This window comes from Molothrus ater, chromosome 11 (assembly GCF_012460135.2).
Source record: "Molothrus ater isolate BHLD 08-10-18 breed brown headed cowbird chromosome 11, BPBGC_Mater_1.1, whole genome shotgun sequence".
Taxonomy (NCBI): Eukaryota; Metazoa; Chordata; class Aves; order Passeriformes; family Icteridae; genus Molothrus; species Molothrus ater.
This window is the reverse complement of record NC_050488.2, coordinates 12,606,681-12,630,375: the sequence shown is the minus strand read 5'-3', so window position 1 is coordinate 12,630,375 and position 23,695 is coordinate 12,606,681. Positions and strand designations below refer to the sequence as shown.

Below are 23,695 nucleotides of genomic sequence, written 5' to 3'. Positions count from 1 at the left end.
CAGAATATTCTGTTTCTACTTTATTGCTTTATGAAGGTGTCAAATCTCTAAAGTGAGATAGCAATTTAATACAAGTTGGAGCATGAAAATATCTTTGGACATTGTAAATATTAAATATAAATTAATGTGAAGATACCATTTTTATCAGTTCTGGAAAGGAGAATTCACTGACAATACTGGAGAATTATAAAAGAAAATAGATAGTAGGTGCAGCTCTACAACCCCGATGATAAAATTAATGTGTAACCATTTTACTGTCCTTCCTTTTTAATTTTTTTGGAGAAAATTCACCTGCATTCCATGTTTACTTTTTGTCTTGAAGACTGGTTGGCAATTTCCATGCTTTAAAAGACTTATAAAAATAAATCTACAGTTTAAGCAGTTAAAAAAAATAAATAGTAATAAATATTTTAGCAGCAATAGAGTGCATTTGCAATATTAGGGCTCAGCCCTGATAATACAGTAGATTCAGTAATTTCAAAAAGCAGGGTACATGTAAATAGTTCTCTGAGCTGTGACTGATACCTTGACAGTCTTGCCTGCATTTTTTGGTGTTATTATTTATTTATTCTGTTATTTATTAATTAGAGTTCTTTTTTCTTCCTGTCAGAAGTAAGGTTTTCATTGAAGTTCTAAAGAAATCCTGCAAACCTTTTTTTTTGTTTATAAATAACCGACTTTTAAATAAATCTTTAAAGCAAGAAGATTAGAATTATGTCTCTATAATAGACCAAAAGTTTCTTGCTGATCTGTTGACACACTTTTATACAATGTGCATTTGCTGTTCCTGTATTTCTAGGGAGTGCACTTTAAAGGCTCATAACTCTTAAATATGTTTAGTATTCATAATTCTTTTATTTGATTCTAAAAAATAAGCTACTTTTTATTGTTTGTAAGTACTGTAATTTTTTTTTAACTCACTCTTAATTTTCTTAACTTAGGTATTTTGGTTAATAGAGGCCAAGGCAACATATGCAACGGTAAAACTCAGGATGTATCACATATTGCATTTGGGTCAAAGATCCTTGGGCCACCTCCATCTTCAAGCAGAAGAACCAATGCAAAGGTAAGAAGGGCTAAATTCCAACGACACCATTGGCCCTTTTGCAAAGGAAGATATTGATAGGGAGAGGAGTTAAACTAAAGGTTTATTTCAGAGGCTGCCTCCAGAGAACTGTGATAGTCCTGGAACACCCAGAGAAGGGCAAGGAAAATGCATGGGTGGCTCCAGCACAGGGCACAGGTTTATGAGCCCACAGGAGAGAAGGCCAAGGGGAAATCTGGTTGCTATTTTCAATGAATGTAGGGCTGTAGAGAAGCCAGACCTCTTCTAAGGGGTGCCCTGAAAGGCCAAGGGCAGCAGGCCCTAATTGCAGGGAGTCCCTGACTAAATACAACAAAGAAGTGGTTCAGTACTGCAACTGAGCCACAAGAGAGTGGAGAATTTCAAAACTTAAATGAAACAGGCTGATTCAGCATCAGATGTAAAGATGCCTCTTTCTACTGAAATTACTCTTATCATTCTTTTCTGAATTTTATTTTTTTCTAGATTGCTGAAATTTCTCTGTGTGTGTGTATGTGTGTGTGTAAATGTTTTGTCTTATGATGGGAGCTATAATGCAGAGCAGAAATTACATTTCAGGATGCTCTGATAGTCAGCCTTACAGTAGCTCCTGTGATGCTGTCAATTGCAATGCCAGGGAAAACACCTGATCCCAGTCTGCCAGCAAGAAATATGCAGGTTTTTGGAATCTGATCAGGACTACAATTTTCAGTTTAACACCAAGAATAAGAGATCCAGCCAACTCTTGTGTAGGAAGTCACTTGAAAGTCAGGTTGTAAAATGATATTCCTTTCTTCAAAGAAAAAAATACTCCTGAGGTCTAGAATAACTATAAGTTTTAGTCTTTTTATTCTGATAGTGAATTCTAATTTTTTCCCTTTTCTTTGCATTGTTCCATTCAGTCAGTGGGAAAAAAAAACTCTGCTTGCTACTTGACTGTAAGGATTGAAGATACCACACTGAATAGAGCCTACCATGAGATTTTGTGAAAAGATAGTGTTAAAAAAAAGATTTGGAAATATATATTTGGGAAAAAAAAAGTGTAATTCATAATCTGTGTTTTACCTTTGAGTATTTTGAAAGCTGTTATATTTTTCATCAAGAAATAATGTCTTTCATCAAGAAATAATGTCTTTCAAGGTAACAAAGACCTTGGGTAGCAAAACATCGTGCCAACTTCAAAATTCAGGAATGCCAACTGAAACCATACCAGAAAATGAGAGATTGGAGCTACCACTGTGGCCATGCAATGATACTTTAGATCAAGGAGGCAAAAGAAGTACTCTCCAAACAATTGCAAATGAATATCAAAATGGTAAGAGCATAAAGCAAAGAATATGTAGGCTTTTCAAACTGCCAAATTTTTGCATGATTGTGCCTTTGAATCTAGGACTTAATTCTTTGTTTTTCTAATCCTTTATCTACTTAATTAATTACTGAAGACATTCATTAAATCATGATTTATTCTCCTGTATGAGGGTGAATAAATGCTCATTTTCTCTGCAGCTCTTTGTATTGTGAGTGATTGAGCCAGGGATCATCACCTGCTGGCAGTACCCACAATTTATACACATGCTCCTTTTTCCTCATGCTGTGAAAATAACTGAGCTGCTACAGTGGTTCTTGATTGTTTTGCAGACTTTTGCAAGCCTGGTTTTTATAATTACTATGGTTTGCCCTTCTTCCATACCTTGTATTAAATTTTTCCTTCCTTGTGACTGCCCTGTTCCTGCTGCCCTGCAAGATTCCCATGCTGTTTAGATGTTTGCATCCCAGTACAATACCCCATGTGGATACAATATGAGTCTTCACAGGCATTTTGTTTCTGCATTGCATTTCAGACCCTGAAATTCAGACTCAGAAAACATCTGCAAGTGGAGAAGCAGATTTTCAGCTCACCTCACCACAAGTACCATCACCAGACAAGGACAGTCATACAAGATTATCTCTAAAAAATGCAACCAAACCCACATGGGAGATAACCAATGGTATGGTACTCATTTTATGTTATTTTACATTTCAGTTCTATGTGGTCTGAAGGAATGTTATAAATTTCAAAGAACCCAAAAGCAGTTCATATAAAAAATAAACATCTGTGTTGTGGGGGATTATGGAAATCAAGCACCCTGCAACAGAATTGCTTTAGAGCATTGATAAAGATTTGCAGGATTAAGCAGAGTACCAGAGCAGTGAATGAATATCAAAAGAAAAATTCCATGCTCTCATGATTAAAGGAAAAGAACTAAAAATAATTTATTCTTTAAATCCCTAATAAATTTAACACTGAAGATTCCAAATATGAAAAGTACAAGAAATTTTACTTGTCCTAGATAAGAGTTTAGAATATTAACTACAGTATCTATGTAATATTGGGAGGGGAGGGAGGAAAGGAGGTTGTTTTGTTTATAGAGTTCAGTGGTGATTCATTTCTTGTTATTCACAGAAAGACACCTCAGCTTACATTTTGAGGTTTTTCCCTTTCTCTGAGTTTTTTCCCTCTCTGACAAAAAACGTGGATTTTTTTTGTCATTCATTGTCAATCAACTTCCTTTACATGAGCCTGGGAATTGCCTTCTTGGGGCAAAGTATCCCTTGTCTCTATGAAAAAGTAGTGTTGCTTTTTATTAGAAGGCATAGTCACCAATTTGAAAAGTGGTTGGGCAATTCAAATGTGCTCAAAATTGACCAATGAGATTTTCCTTCATATTGTGAGTGATTTCCTTTGTGTTTATTCTTTGGGGATATTTAGAAGTGATTATATACTCTGGCAGTTTCAGTAATTCATAATTTTTATTATGGGTTCCATAATTTGACTGAAAGAGATCCAAGATGTTCAGGCAAATAGAGAATTCTCCCAAGAATTTTTTAATTCTTTCCTATTTATCTGAATTTTGGGAACTCTGAGGCAGGAATCACTGTCTTAACTTTTTTTCTTCTAGAGCACCAAAACCTCTGTCTTGTGCCATAATTAAAAAAAAAATCAACACTTGTTATTTTATGAAAATATAGGTGATATAAAAAGAGAGCTTTGGGGCAATAGGCTGGCCTCTCTGAATGTCCTCTCATAAATTCAGAGGCAGAGAACTGAGGAAGAAGGATATGTGTAAACTCTGTTCTTTTGCTGTTTGAATTTCAAGGAATGAAAACTGTTTCTTTATAATCTTAGTTGTGTGTACAGACAGATAAATGCATTATGTGAGTTTGTAAGGTACAGTCCTACAAATTTTTTCCCTGTATTTTCATTGCCTGTCACTGTTGGCACACTCAGTCTGCAGATTTCTGTTTCTTTTCAGTATATGAAGTTATCTCATTTTACATAGATGACTTAATGATTTCTTTATCCATTAGTACTGGATTTATTTTTTCTGAAGAACTTCCTATAAGCAACTTCTTCATCAGCAAAGTCCCCTTCTAGGCTTTGTTCTGGACATCTTCCAAAGTGGGATAAACTTGACCTGAGAGAAGAGAGAAAATGAATAAACAGTGTTTATGCCAATCTTATTTACTCAATGCTGAAGCCTTCATTATAATGTTAGGCTGTGATTAGGAGCTTTAGCATAAGCCTGACTGTGTAGAAGAGCTAATTAGATGTTAAGGTGATCATTCTTGCATTTATGTTGTTTGCTGCAATGTTGTGATTACGTAGTAGTTTGCATATTTTACTCAGAATTATTCATTAGAATTGACATGGGAATTATGAGTTAAAAAGAAATTCTAGTATAGTTTTTGTTGGGGAGGTAAAGAGATTTTGTTTAGTACAAAACTCCCTGTATCTTTCACTTGTGGACTATTGAAAGACTGCTACACTCACTACAGGTTACAGGAGTTCCTGAACTCTTTAAGCAGCATAAAATGTCATCTTCAAATCATAAAGACATTTTTTGCCTGCCCCCTGGATATTTCATTAAGAATAATTACTATGCTGTGTGAATGAATGCTTGGGTTTGACTTATTCCTAACTCAAGTATATTTCTTCAACTCTAGAAATGAACGTAGTTCTTTACAGGGTGGTTTAGACTAAAAAAGCAGGATATTCAGTTAAATATTACATAGATAGTAATCATTTTAAAGTAGTTCTTTATATTTCTGAACTCCTTTTGGTCTGGCTGGCAAGACATTATAATGGTGACTAAAATGTAAGAAATTTTTGGATATCTGAGGCAGAGCCAGAATTAGAAATCGGGAGTTTAAGGCTCTAATTGCCTCATATTCTCTAAACATTTGATAAAAACCCTTGCTCTGGGATTTATTTTGCATGTTTTGATACTACATTCAAAATTGACTTAAAATCTTAAAAAGCAAGTCTTTCATCACATTGTTTCCTTCAGAATTCATTACACAATTTTATCTGTAATGCCCTCTACAAATTAAACAGCAACAACTGCATTGGAAGCTATTCTAGAATGAGAATAGAGGTGAGATAGGTGAGATCGTAGTGTGGGAAGGGGGTTGCTGCTAAGTCAGTAGACAAAAAAATGAAGCTACTCCTCTCTACTCTTTCCCAGTTCTATGTGCATAGGAATTAGTGAATTCTCCTGAAGTGGGTTGTACACTAAGTGTATAACCATACCCTAGAGGGCTCTTCACAGTGGTCTGAGCTATTAGTGCATATTTGTAAACCACAAAGGCAGCATGAGACATGTCAAATCTAATTTTATCATGGGGAAAAGACCTTCTGAATACTGAAGGAGTTTATGTTATGGTTTTTTTGTGTTAGTCTCGGCACCGACAGGGAAACCTAATAAAATGTGTTTAGATTAAACTGGAATGGTTGGTGCCAGACTGGAAAGAAGACTGCACAGTGCTGAGATAAGAAAACAATGCAAAACGTTTCTTAGCTAGGTAATTTTTGAAGATTTTTTTTATTTGTTTGTTTTCGATAAATGCAGCAGGTAAAAATTTTAATATTTTTGCCTTAGGAAAAAGGGTAAACATCATTTTAGACTTAGCAACCAAATAGCTGGGAAAAAGATTCTTCCAATCCTGAAGAGTTGTCTAGTTGAAGTTTGGGGACAAGTAATATTTTTGTGTCATTTCTGTATAGCAAATTCTGGAGTTGTGAACAAGGCATCTCCAGGTCCTAAGACTTTCAAAACAATCTCAGTCTTGATTGGCCAGATTCCTACAAGATAAATAATTGAATAATTGAAAATACTGATTTAGTGTGACAGTTTTTCAATCATGTTAGGTCACAGAATCAGATGGGGAAACAACAGTTCCTGAGTCTTTGTTCTTGAACATTCAAATACTGTGTTCAGCCTCACTTGAAAAGCTCATGAAAATATCCCTCTTCTCATTTCATTTTTACTGGGGAAATGGTAGCTTAATAAAGGTAGCTTATATAGATATAAAAGCATAAAATCTGTGAAATGTTCATGACTGTGTTTTCTCTTATTATTTCAGTTGTTTTATTTGTGTACTACCCTTCGCATGTAATTCCAATTGCCTATAAAATTGTTTTGTCAGAGGAGCATGACACAATCTTGAATGATAGTAGACTGGAGAATTCTGCTCCAACACCCTCCTTTGAAGAACCTGTAGTTATAGATACAGAACTAAAAGTCATTTGGTTTATTCATTGAAGGGTGTTTCCTAAAAGTTTTGAGTAGTCTCACTTATTTCTTGATGCTCTTGACGGAACTAGTCCAAAATACTTATAAAATAAATGGAATCACTTGCATGTTCAGCTTTCAAGGCTTAAAATAATTAAAAGCAGAATCTACTACATTGTTTTAAACCAGAGCAATTGTCTAATAGAATAAGTTTACTTGAAAAGCCTTGGGGGTTCTTACTAAAGATGGTCTTCATGAAGAGATTGAAAAATGCTTTTTTCTGGAACAAGAAGGTGCGAGCCATGGTCATACAAGATACATCAAATCTCAACCTTCCCCTGGTTCCTGGATATTAACTGGAGTTTGGTAGCTTTACTGTCTGTCTTCAGTAAACTGGAAAAATCACAGCAACCCAGTAAGAAGACAGCTGTTTCTCCTGGCATCTCAGTTTTCTTTCTTTTGCCTTTATTTATGGTGATTCAGATTTCCTCCTACCCTCTCACTCCTCCCAAGCTGCTGAATGTGCCTGAAGTGGTAATTCTAACAAAACTAAAAGTAAAATATCACTGTAAAGCACAAAATACCCTTCTAAACTTACTGTCTTCTGTGGTGGCAAGCATTTTATTATTGCAATGCTACTTTATTATTGCATTTTTAGTATTTTTTCATTGAGTTTTTTTAATATGGTTGATGGTAACTTTGTTTTATGGAGCTGGAAAGTTTCAATATCTAGTGAATAATCCACACCACACTACCTTTAATGAAGATAAGGGAGTATTGCATACTTGAGCAATTCTCCTTTTCTTAGATGCTATTTGAGATTGGTTGTAATCAATCAAATTGACATTTTTTTCTATACCATCATTCCAAACAGTAAAATATAAGTTAACAATAAGAACATAAAAATGGTCTTTTCATGTGTATCTGGTGCACTCAATCTTTAAATCCATTTCTGTAGTTTATTGTTTGTTTTAAAATTGTCAGATTAGTTGTGGCTGTATTCAGGGAAACCTGGTGAAACAGATATCTTTATACATTTTTCATGTCACACTTTTTTATCAGAACAGTAGTTTGAAATTGAGATTTAAACCATAAGTTCTGAATGTAAAAGTGTGGAATTTCAGCATTAAAGAAGAAGCAGACTGTAATATTATGAACTTTCCACCAATGTGTGATTATTTTTTAAATGTCAGATGCAAAAAATGCCTTTAGAAAAAGATCAATGGCCATATTAAATAAAAACATGCTTTCCCAGAATAAAATTCAGTCGTGGGTTTCAAATCTTGATGGCTAAACAGTTTCAGGTTTGCAAATGGCAGGTTTTCATGTCCTGTACCAAAGCCTGTATACTTTTTGAGCTCTGTTTAGAAATTTTATTACCTTTGCACTTTGAAAGCAACCTGATCTTTTTTCATTGCATCCTCATCACTTTTATTCTTCTTCAATAGGCAAAATATTTCTGTATTAGAGAAACTTACTTTGCTGTACAACTTTCTGAGAAAATGAGAATGATCATAGTAGCTGACAATTTACATATTTTGGCATTGAAATTGTGTGTTTCAGATACATGGGTGTTTCCAGAGAGGTTCACTGAGAGCATTCAGTGGGATAGGAAGGAGCTCTTTGAAGCTACTGGAAGTTCAGCCTGCTGTAATTTACCCTCAGCCCAGAATGCCTCTGTTGAACCTCCCAAAAGGGAAACAGCTGATCACCAAAGGAGTAAGAAAGAGGTTTTCACATTTTCATCCAAACCTCGATCAGCTCCTTATGGAACATCTCCCAATATATCCCCAGAAAGTTCCATTTCCCCATTGGAGTTGGAGCCCGACAGTAACGGAGAAGATGAGCAAACCAAAACTGAAGATAGCTTTGAAGGAACTGACAGCAGTGAGGAGGTAGGCCACTTTGTGCATGTAACTCTTGATAAAGCACTCCTCATCCTCAAACTCCTAGGATGAGATTCTGTCTTCAAGGCAGACAAAGAGGATAAATCATCTTTTCCCCATATACCAATGGGTAGATTTGTCTCTGTCAGGTTGCTGTGTCTAACCAGATACAGGACTCAGAGCAGGTGTACCCGGTGTAACAAGCTGACAAAAGAAACCTAACCCTGTCAGCCCCTATGCTAACAGAGAGATGCCAGAACTGTGCATCATTACTACAAAAAAAAAAAAAACCAAAAAAAAAACTGCATCATAGATTTGAGTGAGATCCAAGTCCTTTATGGTTGCTCAAGACTTTAGTTAATAAGACTTCATTGTGTTTTTTAAAACTGCAAATGGAGACTGGTTTTGCTCATTGATATTGTTGAAAGTGAATTACAAAATTCCAGCTTTTGAATGTCACTTGATTATTGGTATTTCTGCTGCATATTCTGTCTGAGCATCACCAACTTTAATTCCTTTGTAATGTGGAAATCTTCCAGCAATGAAATTAATGAAAGAAAACAATTTTTTAGTATACCTATCTAATATAATTTGATACTATATAGAAATTTGCTGAATTGTCAATGTATGCAATAATTTCATTATGTCATTACAGTAACTGCTAAAGTTTCTACTTTTATGAACATTCTAATATATTTCACTTCTAACTATAAAATCTGTTTCTTAGCACTTGAACCTGCAGCTCACAACAGAGAAATAAAATGTAACTGAGTTGCATAATAGCAAGATGGGCTGAATTTAACTGTTTTACAAAATAACGGAGGGAATCAAACTATAAATTTCCAAAATGTGTACCATTAATAAAACTGAGGGATTATCTTCTTGAACATACATTTCATGCTGTGTAATCCTGGACTCACTGAAGTCAGTAACAATCTTGGATCCCTTTCATGTGCAGCAGGATTGCACCTCAGCTGTGAGAGGCACTGCAGGTGATACTGCCTGACATCCTCTGTGGGAGCATAGGGCAGAGGAGCAGATCATGAGATGAGCATGAGGCTGCTCTCATCCTTTCTTTCTTGCAAATAAGAACACTGAGGCTAACTAACACTAGATGCACTCCTGCATTATTTCCCTTTTCATCTGTTCCATCCTGCTGATTGCTGTTGAGATGGGGTATGAGTGAACATAATACATTTGATACATGGGATGTTTTGCAGAGACTTTGTTAGAAGCATGGATATAAGGTTAATAAACTAACCTCTAAAATTCTTAAATTGTATTGAAATGGTAATGAATATGATATCCAGTACCATATGACTACCAGAGCAGAGCAAAGTGATCTCAGCAGGAGTTACTGCTTCTACATTTAAGTTGAAGATGCAGCGTGAAAATATGGAATATTAATAATTCAATGGAAAGACACCATCATGGACACATTGCTTAGTTTTGGTTTACAGCTGTAATAAATTCTATTGAAATTATAAATGTCAGGTAAGACACAGGTCTTGGATGTTACCAGCATTCAAAATCTGACCTGACATTTTGAAAAGTGTAATCAGCTTCAGATGTAAGAATATGTTTATGGTGAAGTCAGTGTATTTGCCAGGAAAAGCAGCTGTTTTTCAGAATCTTTGTAAATTTAGAAACAGGACGCAGAGATTAAAGAGAGATTTTGAAGTGTTAAGGTTATGTAAAACTGAACTGTGTAATGATGAGAGGGAACCAACCACTCTTGCTTTGTTTCCTAAATTTAGGATGACAACAGTGAACTCATCCAGAGTGCTGAGAACATTGAGAACAGCCACAGTAGACAAGGAACACCTGATTCAGCAGTTTTTAAAGAGATCCCATTAAATAAGATGTCACAGGGAAATGAATACTGGAAGAATAAGGGACACAGCAAATATAACTTCGAAGAGGCCATCTTATCAAAACCACAGAGTTCTACCATGACAAAAACAGAATCTATTAGCTTTCAGAGAAGTTTAAAGCCTATCCTTTCTCTTTCTCCAATTCAAAGTAAATCCAAATCCTTTAGAGTAATTAGAAATGTATCTGAAGAAACTGAAAGATATGAAGGAGTTTCAGATCAATTCGAAAGATCTGTCAGTAAAACATCTCTCAAGAAAGTTTCAAATGGAAATTCATGTCTGACAGCACAGACTTGTGTAAGTGATTTTTACTTTGAAATTGAATTACTAGATTGTGTAGAGAGCTATATTAGATATACCCATTTGCATGAAGTGATTAATAGTATATCTTCCATTCTGATATATTCTGGCTTCATCATAACTGCATTTGCTATGCTCATTCTGTTGAAAGTTGATTTTGTAGAGGTTTGTGGAACACAAAATCACACTCCAAATATAACAGAAATCACAAAGGTTTGTAGATAAAAAGATGTGTCACTGAGCAACTCACATTTTGGAAATAAATTAGTTAGAAAATAGTTTGGGGCTGAAAGGTTACAGAGGAAAATTGGCAGATTTTAAATTGCTGTGTTAACAAATGCCCACAGCAGGAGTGTTCATTTGGGTACTTCATGGTCTCTCTGTGTCAGCCCTGAGCAATGATGAATGATGTGCCTGGAGCCAGCAGCCAGGCAGCCCTAAATAGCTGGGGAGAGTAACAGGGCAAGGACAGGAAAGGTACCCGGGGTACCTCAGCAGCAGGGCCCCGCATGCTTCCTTCCAGCAGGCCTTAGCTTAGCCTTTTCTTCAGGAAAGGTGGTGAATAACTGGTGCTGGAGGTTTTTTCCCAAAGAATTTGTGTGTTTGCTTTTTGCATCTATATGGCCTTTGCCTTGTGACAGTGAATTTCAAACTTTAATTGCTATTTGTGGGGAAAAAAATGTATCTTCATTTTTTTTAATACATTGTCTCATTCCTGGTGCTTTCTTATTCTTCTCTTTATTATAAAAAAGCAATGATTTTTTTTTTTACTTAATATTCTTTCCTGTGCCACTTCCTAACTCATGGCTGTATATCAGATTCCCTTGCAGGTGTGTCTTTTACAGGTTTAGGAGTGGTATGCTACTGAGTCCCAGGATTGCTGTTTTGTCAATTGTTTTAGATAATTTTACCCAGAGATGTTGAATTGAACTCATGATCATTATTGTAAGCATGGGATTTGTTTTCTAATATCTTGGATATATCTTGAATTTCTTATCATATCATTGGTCCCCAGGTATTGCACACCTCTGGGAAAAAAGAATAGACTCTTCTCTTTTGCAGGGGCTCTCAGCTTTTCTGGGTGTCCTTGATGGGGAAATGCTCATCCTGCCCTGGCACAGATTCCTTTTTGTGAAATGAGTCTCTTTTAGTGTTGGTCAGGGTTTAGGTGTCTCAGTGCTGTGAGGTTGTCTTTCACACTGGGGATTCTGGAAATCTCTTCCTGTATCCTGCAAGTAGTTTATTGGATTGGTGAAGGCCCTGCACTTTTCCTGATAAAAACAGAACATCCTTTTCCATGAAGGTTGTGGAGACTGGTTTCCTTTGGGAAAGAAGGAGATTAGGGGGAAGCAAGGGGAATGAAACACAGCAGTGCAAGTGAAAATCAGAAGCAGTGCTGGGACTTTATTATCATGAGAAGTATCAGTGGCTGCTGATTTTAAAGACTATGAAAAGCAAAAAAAATTAAAAAGCAAAGAAAATCCTTTTAATAGCAGCATATGTTCTATGTATTTATGATCTGGAAAAGACATTAGAATTGCCACTAGTGATGTAGAAAATGTGGAAGAAAGCAATGCATGGGTTCATTTCTATTTGGAAAGAAGATAATGTTTCTGTAATTTTCAGTGATAGGAAAAGCCCCAGTTGATACCAATAATCTGATTCTCTTTTTCTTAGAGATGGCAATATGCAGTGAATGTGTATGATAAAATTTGTTTATATTTTTCATTCCCTTACCCTCCTATTATAGTTTATAGAAATTTAATCCTTCTTTTTTCCAATAGCTACTTACATCTTTGCAATTAAATGTATTCCTTGTTTCCTGATACTTTCAAGTTTTAGAAAATTGTTCCAGTTACAGTTCAATTAGGTTTACTACTTACCATAACCATAACCTATTTGTCCATAATAAATGAAATTATACATGTATTACTTTCCTTAAAGATATTATCTGTGTTTAATGCAGTCATCAACTTTGTCCTGTAGAACACAGCTAAATGTGGCCTCTCTGGGTGGATTGCAGTAGTTGATTACTAATTTAAACAATAAGGTTATTACCATACTGCAGTTGTAACTGTAAATGTATTGCACATATAATTTGTTCCTTGTATTTTTTTCAAGAACAAATCCTATTATTAATGTATAGAAACTCATTAGCTACAGATTTTGTTTTATTGCTACAAAAGATGAGATTAAAGTATCTGGCAGATCTTACACTTGATCAAGTCTTAAAATTTTAGGGAAGCCCTTCCTTGGACTTCTTTGACATTTCTTTTTGTGCTCATACAAGGGACCAGTAAAGGAAAAAAAGTGCTTAACCAAGTCTTCTGCAATTGATTTGCCTGCTGCTTAATATGCTTTAAGGACCTGGTTTCTTGCAATGTTTTATTCATGTTTTAATAGAGTTCTCTATTATTAAGTTCAAATATTTTTAATTAAGAAAGAAGTATAGCCCTCTGGGAAATATTGCAAGCATGTAGATAGCTGGTAATTAAAGTTTTCCACACGTACAACTACATTCAAACAATTCTGAATAAATAATTTGAACCTAGAAGAATGCAAATGTCATTATATATGAAAAAAAATCCTTTAAACAACAGGTTTTAGCAATCTAGCAAAAGTTTTAAGTGCTTAATAAAAATACTTTATTGTAAGGAAAGGATATTCAAATAGACGAGATAAGCTTTTAATTACTAAATGAAATATTAATTTTAGAAAAATTTAGGAGTATTGGAAAATTACTTCTTACATCAAAAGATTCTCCTAAATTACAAAGTTAACTTAATTTCAAATTCAGTTTTCAAATTCTCTCTTTGAAAACCAACAAAGACAATATAAAATTTTTGAAGAGGCTTTTTGGTAGCAGTCATCTAAACTTGAAGAATAAATATTCCAAACTATTTCTCCTTCATTAGTTTATTTTAGGGGATGTTTAACACAGAAAATGGTCATAGCATCTCTTTTCCTTCCTGAGTGTGATATTTTCAGAGTGAGACCATTAGAGGAAAAGAAAACAGAATGACAATTTGAAACAAGCTGGGGAGGGGAACAGCAGATGTTTAGAATTTTGCTGTAATAATTCCACAAATCTATGCATTTTTCTTTATAGATGTAAAGGAAAAAAGCAAGTTTGGGCAATTTTTTGTACTTTTATTAAAAAGAGCATGAGAAAAAAAGTTCTTTCAATAGTTAGTGCTTTTATTCTGCAGAGCACCAGTTCATTCTGTCAGTTTAATGACTGCATACCAATTATATGAAGGAAGAAAGATAAGCCAAAGCTTCTCTTATAATAAATAACTACAGAAGGTTTAAATATAGGAAAATTAACAAGAAATCAGCATGTTCAATAAGATCAATAAAAGTTACAGCAGCTGCAGGTCTGGTAGAAAATCGATGCATTAGAGCAAAGCAGGCTCCCCAAGCACAACAAAGAGCTTTGGGTGAGGTGAACAAATGACTAATAGTCCCTGAGCTAGTAAGAGGCATTCAGAAAGGGTCTGGAGAAAACATCTCACATTATTTTAGGATTAAAAATGGTAGCAGTCATCACAACATTCAGGAATTAAGCTTGGACTTCATTAGCGAGGTTTGTAAAAAAGGAATGGTAACTGTGCAAACTGCTTCTGTCATCTTATGCTTTGTATCTTCTCTCATCTTCTTGTACTTTGTATCTTATATACATAGGAAGAAAGCAAAGGAGGTAAAATTTCACTATGAATTCTGGTGTAAGGTGACTTCTATACCACTCAAAGATACACTAAAACGTTACACACCACCTTTCATAGCAAGAGAAGTTGTCGGTGTTCATGTACTTGTCCTGCTGACTTGTGTGTGTTCTTGAGGTCTTCAGTTACCCAGTGCCTTCTCACAGCAAAAGAGTCTGAGATCCTCCCTTCTGCCACGAATGTGATACATTCCTGGTCTAAAAGCTCCATTCTCTTCACTAGAATCAAAGCTCTGTCCCTCTTTGGGATGGTGTTATACAGGGTCTCACAGCCCACTGGCCAATACTCCAGTGATCTAAATCTATTCAAGTCCTGCTCACTGCCTGGATTCACTTTGCCAGCAGAAATGCTTTGTACTTGCATTTAGAACCAAAAATAAATGTCTCAAGTATTAGACTTGTTCCTTTGTGAGAGAGCAATCTATGTGGACCCTTTAAAAAGGGGAAAGCTTTTCTTAAAGGACGTGTTCTTTAAACAAAGATAGTGCCAGCAGCAGCTTGGGTGACTTTAAACTATTTTATCTTAAGGTTTTGAGTGAGGCTTAAGTATCAACTGCAAAATGGTTAGTATGTGTTTGCAGCTTTTGGCCTGTGGATCAAGTTAGGGTTATATTAACAATTCCACCAGTGGATTTGAAGTGAAAAGACATTGAAGTTTACTTGAAAATTCATGCACTAGCAAACTGCCACAATAACCTTTGAAATTTAGTGTTGACATGGCTTTCCAGAGAAATTTTATGCTGTCCTTGACCAATAACTAAATGTTACATTGATGATGGTGTTGATGATTCTGGGGTAACTGTGGGATTGGCTTTAATTCAAGATTTGCATTTAATAGCTGATGGATTTTTGAACTTCTTAAGGCCTGCTTTTATCTTCTATTTTTAACTGCAGTGCAACTTCAACTTCACCAAACACCCTGGATCAGAACTGCAGTTCATTACAGTGCTTGTGGTGTTCTTCCTTCCTGTAACTGTTTATCAATATGCTTGATCTTCATAGATTAACAGAAATCTGTTAACTAAATTTTTCTAGTAAATATTTTGTTTTTTCTTTCAGTATTGAAGCTTTTTGAAGATTCTCTGAGAGATTCTCCAAGGTCTCTCTGGGTTTCATTCATCTATTCTGTTTGGTGATCCTGTCTAGATTGTTGACTTTTCCATTTTATTTCACAGGAGTACGACAGGAAAAAGTACCAGTCAAATAGACTGAGTCCATCTGAACTACAGATGCTGGCCAACATGAAGAGACAACAAAATGAAGAATTATGGGATGCTGGGATTTCCCAGGGGCTGAGTGCCACACAGATCAATTGCTGCAATGTCAGCCTAAGTATCAGCAGTGATGATGATACAGAAACCTGGAACTCTTGTTTCTCACCAGTAAGTCTAAACTCCCAGTATTTTCTCAGGGGCCTTGAATACTAAATTTTCTTTGAGTAGAGTTGAAATTTAAGGTATCATTACCAAAGGCTCTTAGAACTTATCAAGGAAAACATTTAACCAAGACATAAGCACTTCCAGCATGTTCTCTAGTACCACCATGGAAAAAGAGCAAATCTATTATATATATTCCTTCCTAGAATTCTGAATAATCATGTAGGCTGTGCAGTTCATGGCAATAGTGGCTGACAACCTGCAGGTGTGTGATATAGTACTTAAAAATAGTTCCAAAATGACCAGATATACGAGTCAGCAGCTGCATTACAGTGTGAGTAATGGAAAATAATTGCCTCTTACAATGATAAAGTCTCATTACTGAAAAGCTAAATGTTTAAAGAACTGAAGCAGGAGAAAGCAGCAAAAAGCTGCAGTAGTTCTGAGCACTTAGTCTGTGATCATTATGTGTTTTACACCTTGGATCATTATTTGTCCTGGTACAAAGTGGTACAGAATCACACACAGCTGCACTATGTGACAGTACTGCTATAAGAAGCAGAGTATTTTGTTGCATTCCACCAAAAAGTATTGAATGTATGAAAGCACAGAATAACATTTCTGGAACTATATAAAGGTACTAGCAGGAGCTGCTGTAAAACTAGATAACCTCATACTCCATATATATATCAGGAATATAGCTGTTATTTTATTACAGTTGAGGCAATAATAAACAATGAATGTGGCTTAAGTAAAGCACACAGCATAGCTCTGAGGCAGATCCAATGTTAGGAAACTAAACACAGCTGTGTTGCCCCAATATAAAGTATTGCAGAGTAAATGCTCTAAAATGTTAGGTGCAAATTACCTTCAAGGGCCTACAGGGTCCACATAGAGGGGCCTGGAGCAGCAACTTTCCACAGTGAATGATCAACACAGTGCTGGAACTCTGGAGTACCCTGTTAAATGAAGGCTTCAAATGAGAAGAAATGTATTGATAAGTGGGTAATTGTACAAATAAGAACTTGATTTACCGAGGAGTATTTTGCAGGACATCAGAGAAACATTAGTTGGTATTAACTATTTGATATACATCTTCATTAGGCATTTTGTTAATTTAATATTTCCAACGTGTTTTCTCCCTACTCATTAAATAGGTTCAAATATGGTACAAATCTGCAAGACCAGACAAATGGAACTCAATTAGAGAATAGCAGTCTCATTATTTTTTTAGCAGTTTAATTATAAGGAAATTGATAAGAATATTTAGACACGTCAGGTTTGGTTATTACAAATTACATGACTAAAACAAAATGAACTTTTAAAGTAAAATGTACTGCTGCAGTATTCAGTGAAGCACAATGTGATTGCAAAGACTATTCTTTGATCTTACTGCCTTGATCAACTTCTGTAGCTTCAATCTAAAATAGTGTTTAGATATAACAGGTTAGTAATATAAATTGCAATTTAATATAGTTGTAGTTTTTCATAACAGCCCTTTATTGCTATCTTTCTCTACATAATTCAAGCATAAAAAACAAGATTTTGTCTTTGAGAGAGCTCTTCACATTTCATTTAGCTGACTGAAGAGTTTGGTGTGCCTTACACATTCAGCCTTGTCAGGTTTCTCCTCTGCATTTTGCAAGGTGGACAATTGAGGGTTCAAGATACAATGGCAAGAACCTCATTTCCAAGGAGGGATAACTTAGGAAAGAAACCTAAACTTTCTCAGATAAAGATTCCACTTAGTCCCTCACAAAAACAAAGAAATTCAGCTTTTGAGGTCTTCCATACCCATTTACCTCAGCCTTTGTGGAGAGCAGCACTGGACCAGTAGAGTATCAGTCAGTCTCCAGAATCTCCTGCTGCACTTCATATTTTCCTTGCTGAGATATCAGCCAGAGCACCAGCTATTCATGGATATCATGGAAGTTTTTTGTGTGGACTTGTGTGTTTAACACTACTCAATGTAATTCTGTTCCAACATTTGGAAAAATGCAGAGTATGTATGTGAGGGTGATAATTCACCTTGTAGTCCTTTGGTATCTAAGAAGGCTTTAACAACATTTGTTAATGGAGGTGATTATTTAATCACCCCACATTCTTTTAACACAGAAGCATTTAAAAGAGTAGTTGGGGGAATTGTTGGTATGCTGCTGTTAAATGTCAGTATATTTTGATATTATTACAACATTTCAGAAGGCTTGGGAGTAGCAGTGCGGTGCCAGTATTCAAATGGTTAGCTGAAAGTCTTTAGTCATGCATTCTCTTTCTCTAAGACCTAAAATAATGGAATTATAGAATACTTTCATTTGGAAGGGACCTTTAAAGGTCATCTAATCCATCCCTCCTACCACTGGGCAAGGACACCTTCCACTGAACCCAGCTGCTCAGGTCCCCATCCAACCAGGCCTTGAGCATTTGTAGGGATGGGCAGTCACAGCTTCTCTGGGCAATCTGTTCCAATGCCTCATCACCCTCAATGTGAAGACTTCTTCCTAACATCTGGTCTAAATCTACACTCTTTTAGTTTAAAACTGTTGCCCTTTGTCCTACCTCAACAGGCCCTACTAAAAACTGTCCCCATCTTTCTTGTAAAGCCTCCTGTAGGTTCTGAGTGGCTGCAGTAAGACCTTCCCAGAGCCTTCTCCATGCTGAAAACCCCAACCCTCTCAGCCTCTCTCCACAGGAGACATCTTCCAGTCCTCTGGTAATTTTTGCAGCCCTGCTCTGAGCTCACTCCAGCAGGTCCAAGTCTTTCCTGTGCGGAGGAGTCCAGAGCTGCACTCAGTACCCCAGGTGAGGTCTCAGGGGCAGAGCAGAGGGACAGAATTCCCTCCCTGAACCTGCTCCAATGCTTCCTTTGGATGCAGCCCAGGATACAATTGGCATTCTGGTCTGACAGGTCATGTCTGGTTTTTCAACCCCCAATACTTCCAAATCCTTCTCCACAGAGCTGCTCTCAATCCCTTCATCCCCCAGTACTAGTAAACTCATCATTTTCTCAGCTTCCAGTTTTTATAAAGTGTTTCTTTTATATATACATTTATTCCTTATATATGTTTCTTATGTAAAAACTATATGTGTAGAATAAAAGCAGATTTGTTTTTATGTCTCTGATCTTTAGTACCCCTCATTTGAGTTAAGAGAATTTTCCAATGCTCAATCCTTCCAAAATCAGATGTACAAACTGCAGAAAACTTTATAGATATATATATATATGTATATATGTATATAGATATAGATCTGTAGCCATCTTCCAGTTGCATAAGTAAATGATTTTAGCAGTGCAGTATACAGAAAAGAAATAGAAATAATCCTTATATTGGAATTTCAGAAATTAAGTACAGCTTGAAATTCTCATCATGATTAAACTTTCATGCTTACATGTGTTTCCAGGTTGTATCTTTCTAAATCTTTAAATCAGTAGTATCAATTGCTTTCTCTTATGTTTTTCAAAGATAAATAAGGAGTATTTTCTTACAAATTTTTCTTCATTTTAGACATTTGTATCCTTTAGGTGGAATCTATGGCAACAGCACCACCAGAAGGCAGTTTTTTGTGTATCTTTAATTTTTAAAGACCTTTGATGTTTTGCAAGGCAGGGCAGGGTATAATCATGTTAGATAGTGAATTTATGTATCAAAGTAATATTCTATATATAAACCACATTCTAAGTGATTTTAATTTTTTTCATCACTTAAACATTTTTAGCCTGATTTCCAGAATCATTGAAAAGTGTCATTTTACTGACTTTAATGAATCTGAGAAACCCTTGTCAATGTAAAGGCACATGGATCAATCATATTATTGAGCTGCAGTTAGAACAGATGTCCTTAACAACTACAAAACAGATATACTGAAATTGTGGATTTATATTCTATGATAGTCTACCAACAACTGAATATATGCTGTCAGGAGAAAATGTTGAAATGTAACTGGTTTAGCTGCTGCTGTAAACTATGACAGCCAAAAAGGAATAAAATCACTTTGAATATTATACATTAGCTAGTATAGCCTCAGTTATAAATATGAAAAACTTCTATTTTAAAATGGGTTTACTTTGAAGGAGAATTGTAAACCCTTGTAAAATGTGTGTGGGGCACAGTTTCAATTCAGAAATATGTGTTTGTAGAGCTAAATATTTTTAAATATTTTATTTGACCATGTCTTACCTGAATGTTTTCTTAAGATCTATGAAAATCCATGCTAGATTTGCAACACCATGAAAGGCACAGTTCTGTATATTCCAGAATGTAATGTGAAGTTTATACTCACACATATATACATTATCCAAGAAAATTTGCAAAGCTTACAAAACATTTCTGTTTAAATGCCTTGCATTATCCTAGAGATCTTGTAAGACTTTCTTGCCCTGTCAGAGAATTGGCCCATTCAGCTTCTTGGATAGTTGTTTCCACACTTCAGACACCAATTCAGACACAACACAAACATTTTGGAGAAAGATCTATCAGAGAATTCAGGATATCTTCCTACATATGGTCCCTGTTTCTCATCAGAAATTCAAAGGAGAAGGAAGATTCTCCTAATTGCTCACTGATATATCCTGGAAGCTTGTAAGTGATATAATAGTGATATAATGTTGCATTAGCAGAATCCAAATTCTGCCCACCACTAAAACCTGTCTTTCAAGTTAGGACGACTCACAGAGAAGAAAGATTACTTGTTCCACAAGGAACTTCCTAAATATAAATTCAGTCACAGAAGTCTTGATCTGAAAAATATTTGAAATAGTACTTCCAGGTTCATACCTAATTTCTGGAAGGTCTTTTGGCCTCCTTTGTGAGTCTTCAGAAAAGAAAGCCACTTAACACAGAAATGATCTGGCAGAAGTGAAGTCTGACAGACAAGAGGAGTGTTATTTAAACCCAGAATTATGCCAACTGTGAGCTCAGCTTGACAACCCCTGGAGGGATCTGTTCACATCAAGTCAAATTGCAAAACTGAGGAAGAGTATTCTTTACTATGAAATGAGACTAAAAATTATTTAGACAGATATTCTGGTTCATAGACTGACTAATTCACTCTCTGTCTTGTCTTCATCTTCCACTAGCTATCATCTGGGAATTGCACTATCCACCACCAGGCAGTGAGTCATATTGGGCAGTCATTCATCCTGAACATATATTTTACAAAGTCCCTTTCCATTTTCTGAAACCAGGAGGACATACTCATTTTTATATTAATTTTTGTTTAAAAAATAATTTAATAACACTTTTTATTATTTTAGCATTTAACGTAGTAAATTGAGCAAGTATTGTCAATGTATGCTTACATTTTCACTTCTTTTGCATTTCCTTCAATGATTTGTTTAGAACTCTTTTGAGGTGTGTGATAATGGCAGGGAAAATCTCTTCTGGTAGAACCACACATTCTGGGGGAAAATGTTTTTGTGGATTTTAGAATTCTTTATTTTTACATCAGTTTATAAATATTGATTTTTCTTGGAAATAACTCTTTTTAATGCCATAAACCAAATGTAGTTTGAAACTTTTGAGGCATGTGCTTACAATGGGTAGGTAAGATTTGACTGGGAAATTATCATGTCTTGTATGAATATTCATTCAGTCCACTGTTAGCTATTCATTAACAGCTTAATCCAGGCTTCAAAGCTGCAGTGCCATGGAGAATCATATGTGCTTCAGTAATCTTCATTTGGGGCTGCTAAAATTACTGTTACTGCTTATAACCTGGTCTGCCAGCCCTCTTACCTCGCTCCCTTCATGTTTTTTACTCTTAAAAATGGTTTGTTCTGCACAGATTCTAAAAAGATTTTCTTCCTCGTGCTTTGTACACGTGTTCCATCCAGACTCTTCTGTCATACCAGACTTCACCACCCTCCATCTCTGAAGTCTCCTGACTGTCCCAACACTCTCACAGGCAGCAGAGAAATAACTGTGTGATCACCTCCTTAATTCATATGTATTTCCACCCAGACAAAAATCATCTTTAAAGTTGTACTTGTGTACAGTTACGACCAGAATATCCATTTTTAATTTCACAGATAAGAAAAAAGACTGTAAAATTCTAATATCAGAAACTGCAAATGTATATGCTCATACCAGATCTCTGACATACTTCTAAACAATCCATTCTTTTTGTTTTCCACAGCCTGTCAGTCAGCAGCATCACTATCAGAAAGAAATGAGCCCACTTTCCCATTGCAGCCCACGGTAAGATTCCATTTATAGTCCAGGCAGTAAGGATTCAGTTAGAGTGTTCTGAATATTAAATGTGACACTCTTTGATTTAATCTTCAATCTCTTTTCAATTGCAACCTCCTCTCAGAGGGCTTTATTGCTCATTTTAGTCATTGTCTACAGTATGTCTGAGCTGTCTGGGAACACAGAACTGAATTCTGGATGTTTTGGATGTAGCACTGTGTATTTAAAGTATCTGACACAGGCCTTGCTCCTGCATCTGCTTTGATGTGTGATTCAGCAAATCATCCTCATCTCACATACATGCACTCTCATCTATTTCTTTCTCCCTCTCTGCTTTGAAGGCTTAGAGCCAGAATTCTGTATGTGACTGTAGGTGTCAGGGAATCAATTGATTCCAGAAGATTTTAATGCCACTTATTAAGGAAGGGTTTTTTTCAAAAGATAGCCCAGTTAGGAGGGGGGGTAACAACACTTTGGGAGAGAGCAAAGGGATCCTGTCTACAGCATATTTTGTGTGGCAGGTTTTTAGTTTGATCTGTTTTGTTTGGAATCAGGAACAAAATCCCTGTGAATTCATTGTAAGGTGAGATGACAAGGGGAGAAGGTGGCTAAGGAAAATTAATCACATTGAGATTGTTGAGACAATCAAGATTAATTGTCCAGTTTCAGACCTGCTTTGTACCTGTGAAACTCGAACATCACTTTGTCAATTTTTAACTGCCTGAACAAGAGGTGTACTAATTTTTAAAAGCAGTCCTATTTCATCTTCACTTGGTGTCATTAATGTGGATTTTGCTTGTCCAAGTTTTAACTGGATGATGTATGTGTTGGGGGACAGGGATAGGAGAAGAGGACATTTCAGTTACAACTTCTTTATATTTTACCAACAGTCTGAAATGTTTTCTGACAGCTCACTGTCAGTCAGTTGTGCAGGATAATGTGTTTCTCCTCACACAGATGTTTTCAGCCACTTGTCTCACTTGCTCTCCATATTTTTATGGATTCAAGATCTTCTGATTAGATTTTATGAAGTAAACCATCTGAAATGTTCTGTGCAAGTTCACCCAGTTGCATCAGTTATTGCAAGACACAGCCATATATTTCCAATATATTACTAAAGAATGATCCTGGATTCCTGTCCCCTTTCACATGTAAATCAAGGTACTTCTGTTTGTCTAGAAGACCTCTCTGCCTTGGGTGATGGTTGTCTAAGGAACCATCTCCTTATAAGTTGGATGGATGAATGGATGAAGTGGACAGAGATAATTGACTACAGTCCACAGAGTACAGCAGGAGGTACCTTGAGACAGGACTTGGGACTCTTTATTCCAAAATTGATTTTATAGTTCTGATGACATTAAAATTGCCTATATTTTAGTGCAAGGTACATTGTTTGTCTTCTTTTCCCCATATGTTGGTTAAGTCAGGTTTTATTAAGTTATTTTTATGCATGTGCTAATGCAATTTGGTACTCGGTACGTTTTATATACTGGAAAAACAAATAAACACCTTTATCTGTAAAAAGAAAGTGTTTCATCATATCAAGTTAATATGATCAACAATGAAAACTTGTATTTCCATATAATAAAATTTAAAACAAAATAGTATAATTTATTACTTAGTTCTTATGCTATTTTTATCCAGTACACACAGTAGACTTAAATTTCCCTAGAAATCATTTTTGAGAAATGCAGGTGGTATTCATAAAATACCTGACTTGCAAGTGCCCCATAAA

The 23,695-nt window shown here is 35.7% G+C and overlaps 1 protein-coding gene across 1 annotated transcript in view; it reads left to right on the top strand.

The window, feature by feature from the left end:
* Positions 1–23,695, top strand: part of CFAP20DC (CFAP20 domain containing) — a 67,617-nt gene that overhangs the window by 26,981 nt on the left and 16,941 nt on the right. The window contains exons 10-16 of the mRNA XM_036390934.2: positions 942–1,066; positions 2,204–2,378; positions 2,905–3,051; positions 8,179–8,510; positions 10,259–10,672; positions 15,575–15,781; positions 21,908–21,969. Coding sequence (XP_036246827.1) covers positions 942–1,066; positions 2,204–2,378; positions 2,905–3,051; positions 8,179–8,510; positions 10,259–10,672; positions 15,575–15,781; positions 21,908–21,969 — 1,462 coding nt within the window. The remainder of the gene's footprint in view (positions 1–941; positions 1,067–2,203; positions 2,379–2,904; positions 3,052–8,178; positions 8,511–10,258; positions 10,673–15,574; positions 15,782–21,907; positions 21,970–23,695) is intronic.